Raw genomic sequence first — 18,648 nt, forward strand, 5'->3', positions numbered from 1 at the left:
GTAGAAAGTCATATTTTTCTAATCAATTTGGGTTGAAATTCAAACTTTCCCTCCCTCTCTCCAGTCCCAAAGAAGTTGCTGCTGCAGGAGCCCAACCCCAGAGTGGCAGTGTACCCCCCGTCACCCAGTGCCCATGACCCAAACGTGGTTGGAGACCGCGCCCTCCCTGATGGGACCTCGGTCATAACCTTGGAGTCTGTGCTCTCAGGTGAGCTGCTACATACCCATATGCAGAGACACTGTCACACATACACAAATGCATGTGCATACGCACGCACACATACACACTCACGCATATGCAAACACACACACACAACCCTCAGGGGACCACTTTACACTAAACAGCCCCCATACATATTTGTTTCTTTCCTTTAAAGGACATGGTAATCATATTTCATAATTTGGACGTTAACATTTTGATTGGACAGAAGGAAACTACAGAGGGAGCTAGATGTTAGCAGGGCTTAGACAGGGCAGTCAGGATGGGGCTCATGGGGGGGGGGTTCAAATATGTGCCCCAGCATGTGCAGTAATTTTAGTTTGTTCCGTCATTTGTCGAGCAAGTCCGAGAGAGCACATTGTTTTCACCAGCATCAATGGGTTGTTACATGTACATCAGAATGTTGGGCTCATGTCCTCTTTTGTATTATCATCAATTACTGATGTCATGTCATCAAGTTCCCAGGACTCAGAGAGAGAGAGAGGGAGAGAGAAATTGAGAGAGAGAAGGGGGGGATTGAGAGAGAAGGGGGGGATTGAGAGAGAAAGGGGGGATTGAGAGAGAAAGGGGGAAATTGAGAGGGGAGGGGGGGATTGAGAGAGAGAGACAGAGAGAGAGGGAGGAAATTGAGAGGGAGAAAGAGAGAGATATCAACCTGCACATGTCCTCTACTGTATACTTATTGTTATTGTTCAATGTACGGTTATTTTGACCCTTGGTTATTGTTGTTACTGTTGTCCCGTCGACAATTTTGATTCTTATTATTTTCTTATTATTTGCTCTGTACTCCAGAGAAGTGACAATGTGACATGATATCCCTAGTTGATATTGACTTCTAACATAAATGTGCACGCACAGCCTGTGCATGTGTGTGCGCAGGGGGTTACGGATCAAAATGTTTGAAAACCACTGAGCTAGTGAATACATTGGGATTGGGTGCACCACAAACAGCAAATTGTAGGAAGAGAGGATAAATGAATATGTTTGGTGATCAAGAATATGAACCGTTTACTTTGCCCACCAGAATGGGGCTTCAAACAACAATTACTAGCATAGACCTACTGGTCTTTTGGTATGTCAACATATCTTGAAATTCGCAATTTACTTATGAAGCTTGCATTTGGAATTTGTTGATACATTTTTGTTTTTGACAAAATAATGAAAACGTCTGTCTCGAAGCCTCAATAAAGAGACAAAGATTTGTAGTTGGACAAGTCACTGCCAGTATAGATTTTTGAGACTTGACTTGCCCTTAGAATGCACGAATTGGACTTGACTCGACACTCGACCCGTTCTACTTGGGACTCAATTTAAGACTTGGACCTTCTGACTTGACACTTCCTTGTGACGCGAATAATAGTGACTTGGTCCCATATCGGCTATGTAGCTATTGTATTTCCCTCACTTACTCTCCCGGGGAGGAGTTTGCCTCCACTCTCTTTTGTAGCTAACTCAGCCTGCAACGGATGGGCGCCAGCCATCAATCTGTAAGTCTTTGCTCACTCTTTGCTTTTGGTCTGCAGTTATGTTTTACAGTTAGTTCCTTCACACCCCTTGACTTTTTCCATATTTTGTGGTGTTACAGTCTGAATTTTAAATGGATTAAATTGAGATGTTCTGTCACTGGACTACATACAATACTCCATAATGTAAAAGTGGAATTATGTTTTTCGAAATTGTTTACAAACTAATTGAAAATAAAAATATGAAATGTATTGAGTCAATAAGTGTTCAACCCCTTTGTTATGGCAGGCCTAAAGAAGTTCAAGAATAAAAATGTGCCTAACAAGTCACAAAATAAGTTGCATGGACTCACACACACAATTATCTGTAAGGTTACTCAGTCGAGCAGTGAATTTCAAACACAGATTCAACCACAAAGACCAGGGAGGTTCACCAATGCCTCTCAAAACAGGGCATCTCTTGGTAGATGGGTAAAAAAAAAGACATTGAATATCCCTTTGAGCTTGGTGAAGTTATTAATTACACTTTGGATGGTGTATCAATACACCCAGTCACTATAAATATACGGGTGTCCTTCCTTGCTCAGTTGAGAGGAAAGAAACCACTCAGGGAATTCACCATGAGGCAAATGTTGACTTTAAAACAGTTAGAGTTTAATGGCTGTGAAGAAAACTGAGGATGGATCAACAACACTGTAGTTACTCCACAATACTAGCCGAATTGACAAAGCAAAACATGTGGAAAGCAATTAACTCTTTGTCATGAAAACAGAGTGTTATGTTTGGGGCAAATCCAATACAACACATTAATGAGTACCACTTTCCATATTTTCAAGCATAATGGTGGCTGCATCATGTTATGGGTATGTTTGTCATCTTTAAGGACTGGGGAGTTTTTCAGGATAAAAAAAAACTGAATGTAGCTAAGCACAGACAAAATCATAGAGGAAAACCTGGTTCAGTCTGCTTTCCACCAGACACTGGGAGATGTATTCACCTTCCAGCAGGATAATAACCTAAAACACAAGGCCAAATCTACACTGGAGTTGCTTACCAAGAAGACAGTGAATGTTCCTGAGTGGCCGAGTTACAGTTTTGACATAAATCTACTTGAAAATCTATGACAAAACCTGAAAATGGTTGTCTAGAAATGATCAACAACCAATTTGACAGAGCTTGAAGAATTTTGAAAAGAATAATGGGCAAATGTTTCACAGTCCAGGTGTGGAAAGCTGTTAAGGACATGCATATCTGGTGCTTGTCTACTCATTATGTCAGATATCCGGAAATATGTATAGATATTGACCCTTTTCACCCAGTGACTGAGTGAGTAAATGTCCTGGACCATAGGTAGGCTTGGGCGGTATCCAGATTGTCATACCTTCATAGCGACCTTGTGTCATACCGGGATATTCAGGAATACTGGCACTGAACACAAGGGGCACTATTTTCAAACCCCACTGTAATCCGAAGGTTAGCAGTGCTGACAAGTATATGTAACATCCCATAGAGAGTGCTAACTAAATGCTACGAGCGCATTGCAAACATGTTCTAGTCTCTGACTTAAAGTATTTGCAGGTCAGAAACCCCAGCTCATAAAGTTATACAAGTTACAAAAAAATGCTGCTCACAGTAATACTAGACAGCAAGGCTCTTGATCCAGGATGGGATTCTCTGCTGTTAACAAACAAAGCTTGATTTTGGAATAAGCTCATAGCTAACTAGCTACTAAATTAGCATACCAAATGTACAACTGCAGAGCATTTAGCACATTTTAGACAGTTAACTTAATAGTTATAAGATATCTGGCAAACATTTAGTTGTGAATTCCATACTGTAACTAGAACACCTGGCACGTTCTGCACAACAGTGAGCGACTTACCGGTCTCTCAATGTTTTGTGGTAAACAAACACCATGTGACTGGGGACTACCAGTAAGCTTCATAATGAAAAATAACGTGACAGGTGAAATGAAGAACACAATGTTCTTTATCTCTGATTCAAAGGGGTTGGGTTAAATGTGAATCACACATTTCAGTTGAAGACATGAATTTGTACAACTGACTAGGTATCCCCCTTTCCTTTTTCTCACGTTATGTACAAGTTGACTGCAGGTCAACTTAAAAAGTAGCTACAAATATTAAAATGTATAAAAAAAACTGTGCATGGTTGTGCATGGATAGCATACCTGAGTAATGAGCCAGTCATGGGTAACCATCTGTCGGCTTGTCCCCTTGTGTGTTGGGTTTGATGTGCTTCCCCAAGCAGTCTAGAGCATCCTTGGCAGTGGAAAACGTGTGTGTTGTGTTCTGGAAGGTGAAGATAAGTTTTGCTGGGTGGATGAAGCCGCATCCCGGGTTTAGCTTGCATAGCTGGGATCTCACCTCGTTGTAGGTCTCCCTCTGTTTTAGCAGTTCGGCACTCGGGTCTTGGTAGATGCTGATCCTCTTCTCTGCAAGGCTAACAATTTGCCGCTTGACTTCAAAGCTGTGGATCCGTGCAATCCTACAGCAAGTGTTGAGCTGCGTGGTTCTCAATGTTAATCAGCAGCATTGGACCCATCTTCTCCTGCCAAACAGCTCATAGAAAAGATCATGAAAGAAGTTGGAAGCTGCTTCCACTCTAGTCTCAAGTCCTGCACATTGAATTTTACGGGAATGATTTTCGATTGATTACATCTTTTAAGAGTTTGATCATCCCTTCCAACTTAGCTGGTGCTGTTTCCAGGTCATGGAGTCGCACCTCTGTCGTGTTGGCTGTCTTCTCCAAACGTTCATCTTTAGTTGACTAGATATCCCCTTTAGCAGTGAGCACTGACAATTATTAATTTCATGGTTTCAGTTGTCGTTTCATTGTAATCTCCTCTCATAGTAGCGGCTCTTTTTGTTGGCTGGTGTTGAGACCCGCCATGTTCTCACAGTTGAATTGTGGACGGATCAATTCTTGCTGCTCGAGCCTAATATACCTGCTAGGTTATTTCTTGTCACACAATGAATGTTCCACACCTTAATATGTTGTTTAGTAGTTGACACGTTTCAGGAAATAAATGTGTTCATTCATAGTCATTTGCAAAAGAAAGCCACAAAAAGGCCAAGCGTTTCAATGGATGCCAAAGCTTCCCTAATTCTCATCAGTTTTATATAATAACTTGAAAAATGTATAAGTGAGGTGTATGTTAGATGTGGTTACGGTTATGCTACCTACCCTTTAAAGACCCCTGCCACCAAAAGCCATAGACTAGCCATAGAGAAGGGAGGACAGCGACGACGCCGGGGTTCGCGGCCACAAAGCCTAAAAAACAGGCCAGCACAAGGGGTGGTCGGCGGAGCCGAGGAGTGAGTCAGAGATCGTCAGTGAGTTGATGGAGAAATTGGAGGAGAGAGAAATGAGAGAGTTGTTGTGTTGGTGTATGATGCACGACATTCGCCCTAAGGAGCGTGTCATCAGTTTGATGCCACCTGAGTCAGCTCTCCGTACTCGTCCTTAGGAGCGTGCTATCAGTCTGGTAAAATCTGTGCCGGCTCCATGCACCAGGTCTTCAGTACACCTCCCCAGCCCATTACGTCCTGTGCCAGCTCTCCGCACTCGCCGTGTGACGTGTGTCATCGTTCCGGTACAATCTGTGCAGCCTATACGCACCAGGTCTCCAGTATGCCTCCACAGCCCAGTACGTCCTGTGCCAGCTCCACGCACCAGGCCTCCAGCGACAGTCGGCAGTCCAGAGCCTCCAGCGACGGTCGGCAGTCCAGAGCCTCCAGCGACGGTCGGCAGTCCAGAGCCTCCAGCGACGGTCGGCAGTCCAGAGCCTCCAGCAACGGTCAGCGGTCAGGAGGTTCCAGGCAAGGCGTCCAGTCCTGCTCCATGACAGGAGCCTCCCTCTGCGCCGGTGCCCAGTCCAGGCATGGCGTCCAGTCCCGCTCCATGGCAGGAGCCTCCCTCTGCGTTGGTGCCCAGTCCAGGCGTGGCGTCCAGTCCTGCTCCATGGCAGGAGCCTCCCTCTGCGCCGGTGCCCAGTCCAGGCACGGCGTCCAGTCCCGCTCCAAGGCCGGAGCCCTTCCTCTGCGCCGGTGCCCAGTCCAGGCATGGGGTCCAGTCCTGCTCCATGGCAGGAGCCTCCCTCTGCGCCGGTGCCCAGTCCAGGCACGGCGTCCAGTCCCACTCCATGGCAGGAGCCTCCCTCTGCGCTGGTGCCCAGTCCAGGCACGGCGTCCAGTCCTGCTCCATGGCAGGAGCCTCCCTCTGCGCCGGTGCCCAGTCCAGGCACGGCGTCCAGTCCCACTCCAAGGCCGGAGCCTTCCTCTGCGCCGGTGCCCAGTCCAGGCACGGCGTCCAGTCCTGCTCCAAGGCCGGAGCCTTCCTCTGCACCGAGGCTCAGTCCAGGCACAGTGTTCAGCCCTGGTCCATGGCTGGATCCACGGGATGAGCAGGTTCTTCGTCCCGCACCAGAGCCGCCATCGACGCTAGATGCCCAACCAGACCCTCCCCTATAGAGTCAGGTTTTTGAGTCCGCACCTTTGGGGGGGGGGGTGTACTGTCATGCCCTGACCATAGAGAGCCTTTTTATTCTCTTCTATTGTGGTTAGGTCGGGGTGTGACTAGGGTGGATACTCTAGGTTGTTTATTTCTATGTTGGCCTGGTATGGTTCACAATCAGAGGCCGCTGTTTATCATTGTCTCTGATTGGGGATCATATTTAGGCAGCCATTTCCCCACTGTGTTTTGTGGGATCTTGTTTATGTGTAGTTGCCTGTGAGCACTTCATTGACCTCACGTTTCATTTGTTCTTTATTGTTTTGTGCGTTTCACTTCAATAAATATGTTGAACCCATATCACGCTGCGCCTTGGTCCGAATGTTCTTACGACGATCGTGACAGACAGGTGAAAGTTATGATCCCTTATTGATGTCACTTGTTAAATCCACTTCAATCAATGTAGAGGAAGGGGAGGAGACAAGTTAAAGAATGATTTTAAACCTTGAGACAATTGAGATATGGTTTGTGTATGGGTGCCATTCAGTGTGACTGGGCAAGACAAAATATTTAAGTGCATTTTAATGGGGAATGGTAGTAGGTGCCAGGCGCATCGGTTTGAGTGTGTCAAGAACTGCAACACTGCTGGATTCTTCACGCTCAACAGTTTCCCGTGTGTATCAAGAATGGTTCACCACCCAAAGGACATCCAGTAAACTTGACACAACTGTGGGAAGCATTGGAGTCAACATGGGCCAGTATCCCTGTGGAACTCTTTAGACACCTTGTAGAGTCCATGCCCCAACTAATTCAGGCTGTTCTGGGGGCAAAAAGGGGTACAAGTCAATATTATGAAGCTGTTCCTAATGTTTTGTACATAGTGTATATTATTTTGAAACAATCTAATATCTCTGTTTGATCCATATATTTTCCAGACTTTATTCTATAAAAGAGCAGTATATCCCTCTTAATGCCTAATAGGTACTGGTCTGCAATGTGTTACACTGCATTTGGTCCAGGTGGAAACACTTACCTACTCAGTCAGCAGTTCCGCTCTCTAAACTACATATATCAGATCAAGGCTGTGTGCCCGACACACCTTACAGATCCTGCAATTAAGGGGTTTGAGTGTACACACACACATACATTCCACTCAGTTGGGTCGATTTAAGTCTCTACCCTCCATCTCTGTGTTTATCCCCGCTGTCTGGTGGAGTTGTAGTGTTTTCACTGAAGCGTTGCACACAAACATCGAACAAACGTAGTCGACATGTTTCACATGTCAGTGTTGGATTATAGAGTGAGTCCACCTCTCCTCTTTATATGGCTAAGTACAGAGGGGATGTACAGACTTATGCAGACAGTTTGTTGGATTAGAGAATTCAGGGACCTCAGCTCCATAATGAACACTGTGCAAAGTAATCAGATAATCGTGTGCTCAACTACTACTCAAACAACTCAACCTCGGCTCACCTTTAGTTTAGAAAAGCTAAAGAGTCTGAAACCGCCTTCACTGCACAATTTTCTCAATCCTTTCACAGTACACAATACTCAAAGTCCCCGTATCAAATTTGGAGAGTCGACGTCGAACATGACATTTGTGGCAAATATTGTGAAAGCAGTTTAAACTGTGAGAGAACTCACTATGATCATATGCAGATGTTTCCAGCTGTAAATGGATGGAACACAATTCAGCAGACTCCGGAAATGTCTCCTGAAATTCCCCTAATAGATATTTTCCCGTAGCGATGTGACTCTATTCCCTCAACGTCAGTCAGACCAAGGAGCTGATCGTGGACTATAGATGGCTTGCAGTTGTGTCACAAATCACATAGAAACCACACCAGGCGCCATGTTCCCAATCTGGCCCTCAAACCATCACGGTCACCTAATAATCCCCAGTTTACAATTGGCTCATTCATCCCCCCTCTCCCCTGTAACTATTCCCCAGGTCATTGCTGTAAATGAGAACGTGTTCTCAGTCAACTTACCTGGTAAAATAACAGATAAATAAACATATTTTAAAAAATATTTAAAATGTTGGAAGACCAGAATCAGTCTGGGAAGTGGGTGAAAGGTTTAGCTAGCCGTTCCAGCTGTCAGAGAAGGGAGAGTAGGCTACTCTCGATAGGGCAAGTATCTTTGTGGGAGGACATTATGAAAAGACTCTCCAGTTCCAGTCCCTAGTGAGAAAAACTAGGAGGACAGAGAGATATTATATAGTAACATAATATTTAGTGCTGTCCAATTTTAGTATAATGCAGCCTGTTTCTTTGTGAGGTTTTCTGTCCTCAGATACAGAGAGCTGTGAAACCCTGACTGCAGATGTAGGGGTCCCACTGAATGTCCCAAGAGACTAAGGGTATATTCTTGTATACCAAGGATTATATGTGTACCTATATTAGCTAATTTTGTAAACAAAAATATAGTTGGCCTGCTGGGTGTGCAGACTTTTGTTCCAGCCCAGCACTAACACAGCTGGTTTATCAAACCTAATTAGTTGATAATCAAGTGCGTTATTGCTGGGCTGAGATGTCTGCTCATCCAGTAGATCAGAAATCAGTGCTGCGAGGTTGGCAACTTTTGGTGTTGACTTTTTATTGTTCACCTGAAATGATGCTTTAAAACTTTAGGGTAGGGGGCACTATTTTCACCTGTTTGCCTGTTCGCCACTTGTTTGGTTGACAAATTATTGATTATTTAGGCTAAAAACAACATTAGGATTGATTATAAACATCGTTATACATGTTTTTACTAACTTCACGGATACTATTTGGATTTTTCTTCTGCCTGTTGTGACTGCGTTTGAGCCTGTGGATTACTGAAGTAAACGTGCCAACAAAACTGAGGTTTTTGGATATAAAGAGAGACTTTATCGAACAAAACAAACATTTATTGATTAAATTAATGTCTTCTGAGTGCAACCATATGAAGATCATCAAAGGTAAGTGATTAATTTTATCTCTATTTCTGACTTGTGTAACTCTTCTACTTGGCTGGTTAATGTTTGTAATGATTTGTCTGCTGGGCGCTGTTCTCAGATAATTGCATGGTATGCTTTCGCCGTAAAGCCTTTTTGAAATCTGAAACAAACCTATCATACTACTATGGCTGACCCTGTAAAAAAACACATTACACTGCACCTATCATTCTACTATGGCTGACCCTGTAAAACAACACCTATCATACTACTATGACTGACCCTGTAAAACAACACATTTCACTGCACCTATCATACTACTATGACTGACCCTATAAAACAACACCTATCAGACTACAATGGCTGACCCTGTACAACAACACCTATCATACTACTATGGCTGACCCTGTAAAACAACACATTTCACTGCACCTATCATACTACTATGACTGACCCTGTAAAACAACACATTTCACTGCCCCTATCATAGTACCATGGCTGACCCTGTAAAACAACACATTGCATTGCACCTATCATACTACTATGGCTGACCCTGTAAAACAACACCTATCATACTACTATGACTGACCCTGTAAAACAACACATTACACTGCACCTATCATACTACTATGGCTGACCCTGTAAAACAACACCTATCATACTATTATGGCTGACCCTGTAAAACAACACATTTCACTGCACCTATCATACTACTGTGATTGACCCTGTAAAACAACACATTACACTGCACCTATCATACTACTATGGCTGACCCTGTAAAACAACACATTACACTGTACCCATCATACTACTATGGCTGACCCTGTAAAACAACACTGATCATATTATTATGGCTGACCCTGTAGAACAACACATTACACTGTACCCATCATACTACTATGGCTGACCCTGTAAAACAACACATTACACTGCACCTATCATACTACTATGGCTGACCCTGTAAAACAACACATGACACTGCACCTATCATACTACTATAACTAACCCTGTAAAACAACACTGATCATATTATTATGGCTGACCCTGTAAAACAACACATTACACTGCACCTATCATACTACTATGGCTGACCCTGTAAAACAACACATTTCTCTGCACCTATCATACTACTATGGCTGACCCTGTAAAACAACACTGATCATATTATTATGGCTGACCCTGTAAAACAACACATTACACTGCACCTATCATACTACTATGGCTGACCCTGTAAAACAACACATTTCACTGCACCTATCATACTACTATGGCTGACCCTGTAAAACAACACATTACACTGCACCTATCATACTACTATGGCTGACCCTGTAAAACAACACATGACACTGCACCTATCATACTACTATGGCTGACCCTGTAAAACAACACATGACACTGCACCTATCATACTACTATGACTGACCCTGTAAAACAACACCTATCATACTACTATGGCTGACCCTGTAAAACAACACATTTCACTGCACCTATCATACTACTATGACTGACCCTGTAAAACAACACATTTCACTGCCCCTATCATAGTACCATGGCTGACCCTGTAAAACAACACATTGCATTGCACCTATCATACTACTATGGCTGACCCTGTAAAACAACACCTATCATACTACTATGACTGACCCTGTAAAACAACACATTACACTGCACCTATCATACTACTATGGCTGACCCTGTAAAACAACACCTATCATACTATTATGGCTGACCCTGTAAAACAACACATTTCACTGCACCTATCATACTACTGTGATTGACCCTGTAAAACAACACATTACACTGCACCTATCATACTACTATGGCTGACCCTGTAAAACAACACATTACACTGTACCTATCATACTACTATGGCTGACCCTGTAAAACAACACTGATCATATTATTATGGCTGACCCTGTAAAACAACACATTACACTGCACCTATCATACTACTATGGCTGACCCTGTAAAACAACACATTTCACTGCACCTATCATACTACTATGGCTGACCCTGTAAAACAACACATTACACTGCACCTATCATACTACTATGGCTGACCCTGTAAAACAACACATGACACTGCACCTATCATACTACTATGGCTGACCCTGTAAAACAACACATTACACTGCACCTATCATACTACTATGGCTGACCCTGTAAAACAACACATTTCACTGCACCTATCATACTACTATGACTGACCCTGTAAAACAACACATTTCACTGCCCCTATCATAGTACCATGGCTGACCCTGTAAAACAACACATTGCATTGCACCTATCATACTACTATGGCTGACCCTGTAAAACAACACCTATCATACTACTATGACTGACCCTGTAAAACAACACATTACACTGCACCTATCATACTACTATGGCTGACCCTGTAAAACAACACCTATCATACTATTATGGCTGACCCTGTAAAACAACACATTTCACTGCACCTATCATACTACTGTGATTGACCCTGTAAAACAACACATTACACTGCACCTATCATACTACTATGGCTGACCCTGTAAAACAACACATTACACTGTACCCATCATACTACTATGGCTGACCCTGTAAAACAACACTGATCATATTATTATGGCTGACCCTGTAGAACAACACATGACACTGCACCTATCATACTACTATGGCTGACCCTGTAAAACAACACTGATCATATTATTATGGCTGACCCTGTAAAACAACACATTACACTGCACCTATCATACTACTATGGCTGACCCTGTAAAACAACACATTTCTCTGCACCTATCATACTACTATGGCTGACCCTGTAAAACAACACTGATCATATTATTATGGCTGACCCTGTAAAACAACACATTACACTGCACCTATCATACTACTATGGCTGACCCTGTAAAACAACACATTTCACTGCACCTATCATACTACTATGGCTGACCCTATAAAACAACACATTACACTGCACCTATCATACTACTATGGCTGACCCTGTAAAACAACACATGACACTGCACCTATCATACTACTATGGCTGACCCTGTAAAACAACACATGACACTGCACCTATCATACTACTATGACTGACCCTGTAAAACAACACCTATCATACTACTATGACTGACCCTGTACTACAACACATTTCACTGCACCTATCATACTACTATGACTGACCCTGTAAAACAACACATTACACTGCACCTATCATACTACTATGACTGACCCTGTAAAACAACACCTATCATACTACTATGGCTGACCCTGTAAAACAACACATTTCACTGCACCTATCATACTACTATGGCTGACCCTGTAAAACAACACATTACACTGCACCCATCATACTACTATGACTGACCCTGTAAAACAACACATTACACTGCACCTATCATACTACTATGACTGACCCTGTACTACAACAGATTTTACTGCACCTATCATACTACTATGACTGACCCTGTAAAACAACACATTACACTGCACCTATCATACTACTATGACTGACCCTGTACTACAACAGATTTTACTGCACCTATCATACTACTATGACTGACCCTGTACTACAACAGATTTTACTGCACCTATCATACTACTATGGCTGACCCTGTAAAACAACACCTATCATACTACTATGGCTGACCCTGTAAAACAACACATTACACTGCACCCATCATACTACTATGACTGACCCTGTAAAACAACACATTACACTGCACCTATCATACTACTATGACTGACCCTGTACTACAACAGATTTTACTGCACCTATCATACTACTATGACTGACCCTGTACTACAACAGATTTTACTGCACCTATCATACTACTATGGCTGACCCTGTAAAACAACACATTACACTGCACCCATCATACTACTATGACTGACCCTGTAAAACAACACATTACACTGCACCTATCATACTACTATGACTGACCCTGTACTACAACAGATTTTACTGCACCTATCATACTACTATGACTGACCCTGTAAAACAACACATTACACTGCACCTATCATACTACTATGACTGACCCTGTACTACAACAGATTTTACTGCACCTATCATACTACTATGACTGACCCTGTAAAACAACACATTACACTGCACCTATCATACTACTATGACTGACCCTGTACTACAACAGATTTTACTGCACCTATCATACTACTATGGCTGACCCTGTAAAACAACACCTATCATACTACTATGTCTGACCCTGTAAAACAACACATTTCACTGCACCTATCATACTACTATGACTGACCCTGTAAAACAACACATTTCACTGCCCCTATCATAGTACCATGGCTGACCCTGTAAAACAACACATTGCATTGCACCTATCATACTACCATGGCTGACCCTGTAAAACAACACATTGCATTGCACCTATCATACTACTATGGCTGACCCTGTAAAACAACACCTATCATACTACTATGACTGACCCTGTAAAACAACACATTTCACTGCACCTATCATACTACTATGGCTGACCCTGTAAAACAACACCTATCATACTACTATGACTGACCCTGTAAAACAACACATTACACTGCACCTATCATACCACTATGACTGACCCTGTAAAACAACACATTTCACTGCACCTATCATACTACTAGGACTGACCCTGTAAAACAACACCCATCATACTACTATGAGCGACCCTGTAAAACAACACCTATCATACTACTATGACTGACCTTGTACAACAACACTTATCATACTACTATGACTGACCCTGTAAAACAACACATTACACTGCACCTATCATACTACTATGGCTGACCCTGTAAAACAACACCTATCATTTTACTATGACTGATCCTGTACAACAACACCTATCATACTACTATGGCTGACCCTGTACAACAACACATTACACTGCACCTATCATACTACTATGGCTGACCCAGTAAAACAACACCTATCATACTACTATGGCTGACCCTGTAAAACAACACATTTCACTGCACCTTTCCAGTTAATGTGACCTTAATATGGCCGACTGGTGGATTTCTTGCCTCTCATTGGCCAAAATATAGCATCAGCAATCCATGGTATATATACATCATCATTGTCAATGTCCTGTTTACTATCCCCCCCAGGAAAGAAGAAGCGAGGCAGGGAGCTTGGTTCCTACTCTAGGGAGGTGAAGACAAATGAGGGAGGAGTGGAGGACAAAGCCCCCCGGCCGCCGGACATGAACCCTGTGATCAATGCTACAACTGTCAGCACCGACATGTCCCTTATCAGTAGCTCACTGGCAGCCTTCAACTATATAGCAGGTACAGCAAAGTTCACAATGTTACTGCAACATCGCAAGCACAGCGTTCACGCACCTTATACCTTCATAGCAGGTTCAACGTTCAAACAACGTTACAGCAACATAGCTTAGTACAATGCTCACACAACCTACAACAATAAAGCAGGTACAAAAACATTCACACAACATTACACCAACTTAGCAAGTGCAGCAACGTTCACACAACGTTACACCAACAAAGCAAGATCAACGTTCACACAACGTACACCTTTATAGTAGGTTAAACATTCACGCATCCTATAGCGTCAGAGCAGGTACAGGTTCGCACAACATTACAGCAACTTTGCATGCCAAGCTAAGTTTACACTACATTACAGCAACTTTGCATGTCAAGCTAAGTTTACACTACATTACAGCAACTTTGCATGTCAAGCTAAGTTTACACTACATTACAGCAACTTTGCATGTACTGTACAGCGACATTCACACATTATAACAACTTTGCATGTACAGAAACACAATCTCTTAGATGACAGTGAGGTAGAGAAGGGGTTAAGGTTGGGCTCTGAGGAACCTTTTACTGCAGTGGGCTAAATCAGGTCACACAAAGTGGTTCATGGTAGTCTTAAGCAAATTGACTTTGAAACCAAAGTATACACCTCACACACATGGTTATTAAAAGAAGACACCGGTAGCAGGTCAGATATAGAGTTTAAATGTATTCCATTTTGAGTTTGCATTCCAATGTTACACTTTATATACATCACAGAGGACTTAAACATATCAAAACCGTTTGACATAGAAATACCAGATTTTCAGCATGTATTTTGAAATAATGTTTATTAATTATGAAAAGTATGAATAACATTCTACCCATGAGGGCACTAGTCATTTGACTACAGGAAAGGGCTACAATCAACAATTGTTGACGCTAGGGCCCTGTAGTGGGTTTACATTGACATTTCAGTGTATCGTTTCTGTTAGGTTGTATGTGGGTGGTACAGACACTAATCTCCATTGAGGTTCCCTCTCCACTGTGACTGAGAGGAGCTACTAAATATGGACTGGAGGAATGCAGATGTAGAGATAGCTTCCCCTGTAAAATCCCCCTCATACTCACTCACACACACACGAACACTGTCACACACACATATTACGCCTGTTCCCGTAAGTCACCTGCTCCAGCCAGCTGCTAAAACAGAGAGAACACAGTATTTCCTGTTCCTTTACCTCCCACTCGTATGGACAAAGATTTAATCGCTATTTTTTGTCCCAATCTCTGTGGTCATGGGAGCAGAAGTACAGATTCTTTCATTTCAAACTGTGCCTCTCTGTGTTCAAAATGATTTAATGAGCAGTTGTGTAAGGCCAGAATGAGTAAATCCAGCAGAGCAGGCAGAGCAAGTCGGAGTTAAATTAGTTTTTGCTTTCAAAGGCAAGATGTTGAAGTGTATGAACTACATTTGGTTCTACATATGACAGTATTTGACTCTCTCTCTCCCTACAGACCACCCAGAGCGCGCGGCGCTCTACTTTGTGTGCGGCGTGTGCCTCGGCCTTCTCCTCACCCTGTTTGCTCTGGTGGTCCAGATCTCGTGCCGCACCGACTGCCAGCCTCGCCGCCGCCGCCCCGGTACCACCACCAAGAACCGCCTGCGGCCCACCGACTCCTCATCGGACTCCAGCGACTCAGACTCGGACTGGGAAACCACGTCGGATCTATCCGCGCGCCGCCACCGCCGCTTCGAGCGCACGCTCAACATGAACGTGTTCACGTCTGCGGAGGAGCTGGAACGGGCACAGCGGCTGGAGGAGAGGGAGAGGATCATACGAGAGATCTGGATGAACGGTCAACCCGACATACCCGGGACGCGTAGCCTCAACCGCTATTATTGAGGCAAGAACGTAAATTAACCACTACTAGATCTAGATGAACCCGGGACGCGGAGCCTCAACTGCTATTATTGAGGACCGTAAATGAACCGCTACTAGATCTAGAAAGGGGGCTGTGAAGGTTGGAGTGCAGTACTTGAGATGGGATGTGTAGGACCACAAAAACACACTAGGGTTTGGGGATGGGGGGGGAGGGACCCCACCACCGGACCTGGTTTTCGGAGGTGTGCATGATAACAGGACCACTTTGGACTGTGGGGGTTTGGAACCGCACGATGGAACACAGTGACGCTTGCAGACCAGGAAGGATAAATATCCCCCTCTGTCTGTCAGTCAGTCTGTGTCCGTGTGGGCACTGTAAAGCAAAAAAAAAAAAAAACTCTGTTAATGCAGTGAGAATAAGCTCCTACTTCTCAGCATGGTAAGCTTGACCCGGAGCCTGCCTCTCATTGGTGGAGGATGAAGGTGAAAAGTCAGCTAACTGCACTGCCTCACATTTTACCTCATCGCACCCTCCTGAAGTGGAGGATCTTGAGATACTGAGACTATGAAGCCTGAAAGGTCAAAGGTGACTTAAGGACAGTTGCCAATGTTACTCCAGTGTTGCCTAGTGGATATTGAGAATTGGGCAAATCTGAAAGTGTGCAGCTTGCTTTATGCTCACTCACCCTCCAGTATTGAAATGGTCGAATGGCTTTAGGAGAGGCGTAACACTTACAGTTGAAAGGACATCGTGACACTCAAAGTGAAAGTTACAGCGTAACACTTACAGTAAAATTGGACAGTGGGACAGTGGGCCAACAACGTCACAATCTTTAAGAGGAAAATGACCATGGTCTTTTGAACTTTGAACCCAAAATCTTTTTTTATTCTTCTCAAACATTTTATGAAATCTATTTTATATAATATTTAATAGTTGTATTGTTGTGTATTTTTGTCTTTACGGTTATTATTATGAGATATTTTTATACTGCGGTTATCAAAACTTGTCTGGCACCTCAGGGATGCAATCCTAGGGGAGTCCAAAATGGCACCCTATTTCCTTTATAGTGCTCTACTTTTGGCTAGAACCTTTTAAGGGTCTGGCAAATCACTGGCTAAAATTAGTGCACAACATAGGGAATAGGATGCAGTTTTGGGTGTAGCTCCTAGCGTTTCTGTGTATGGTAGTTTCTATTTGTTTCTTAAGAAGAGGATTGGGGCCCGAATTCATTAAGCTTCTCATTGTAGGAGTGCTGATCTAGGATCAGGTCCCCTATGTAATCTGATTAATTATGATATAAAAGGCTAAACTGATCCTAGATCAGCACTCTTACTCTTGAGTCACTTCATGAATACAGTCAATACTATACAATACTCCAGATGTGTCAGCATTTGAGCATTGGGCCAGTAACCGAAAGGTTGCTTTTTAGGATCCCCGAGCTGACAAGGTAAAAATATGTCGTTCTGCCCCTGAGCAAGGAAGTTAACCCACTGTTCCCCGGGCGCCGAAGACGTGGATGTTGATTATGGCAGCCCCCCCCGCACCCCCGTTAAATGCGGAAGACATTTCAGTTGAATGCAATCAGTTGTGCAACTGACTAGGTATCCCCCTTTCCCATTTATAAAATAAAAAAACACCATGTAAAACACCTCGAAGAGGTCAAGTGATTTAATAAGCTTATTTTTTATATGTTTTAATATGCACAGTGCAGTGGCCTACCTGGCAACAAGGATGTCTATTGGTGGAGAAGGTAACCCAGTCAAGCTGTTATATTACAATCCATCAATGAATTGCAATAATATTTTTCTCACTTTGTCAAACAGCCTTGTGTGTGTGTTGTCCACATGAAATTGGCGAGGCTGGTCCTAGATCAGTTTTGTCATGCCAGTGGCCATAGGACTTGTCAAGACAGCACAAAAAGATCTAGGACCACAGGCAAGGAAATGGCTACAGAACAAAATCCTGTTAATTTGCCTACCAGTGAAAGAGCTTCCTAAATATTACTGTGGTCATCACTACTAGGGTTAACCCTCACGTGACACTGTTGGGCTATCTGTCAGGTATTATTGTAATGATCATGTTGTTAATAATATAAGCTATTATCAATACAGTTCAGTTGCACTGGGTGAACCGTAGGAATCATGGTTTACCAGAAGAAGTTTGGGATTTTCTTGCATGAGAGGTGAAATGAGAAGGCAGTGAAGAATCTTTACTCCAACTGCAATCCATTATGTTTTTTTTTATTGAAAAAGCTTGTGTTTCAGTTTGAATGGGACATAAAATATGCCAACACAATAGCTGGTAAGTGAGACCAAAATATGACTCCTGTGCTTGGAATAAACTGTGTTGAAAATAAGGTCTTGACTCATCTTGTTTTATTTTTACCTAGTTATGTGAATTCACACAAATATTTGATCCACATCACCACTGTTCGGTGT

The 18,648-nt window shown here is 43.1% G+C and overlaps 1 protein-coding gene across 2 annotated transcripts in view; it reads left to right on the forward strand.

Annotated features, from left to right (window-relative positions):
• Positions 1-18,566, forward strand: part of LOC110521998 (protein eva-1 homolog A) — a 160,696-nt gene extending 142,130 nt beyond the window's left edge. For both annotated transcript variants that reach the window (XM_021600038.3, XM_021600039.3), the window contains 3 exons: positions 65-208; positions 14,177-14,356; positions 15,842-18,566. In XM_021600038.3, coding sequence (XP_021455713.3) covers positions 65-208; positions 14,177-14,356; positions 15,842-16,230 — 713 coding nt within the window. In that variant the 3' untranslated portion in view covers positions 16,231-18,566. The remainder of the gene's footprint in view (positions 1-64; positions 209-14,176; positions 14,357-15,841) is intronic.
• The last annotated feature ends 82 nt before the right edge of the window (positions 18,567-18,648 follow it).

This window comes from Oncorhynchus mykiss, chromosome 4 (assembly GCF_057628025.1).
Source record: "Oncorhynchus mykiss isolate SJ-2025 chromosome 4, ASM5762802v1, whole genome shotgun sequence".
NCBI lineage: Eukaryota > Metazoa > Chordata > Actinopteri > Salmoniformes > Salmonidae > Oncorhynchus > Oncorhynchus mykiss.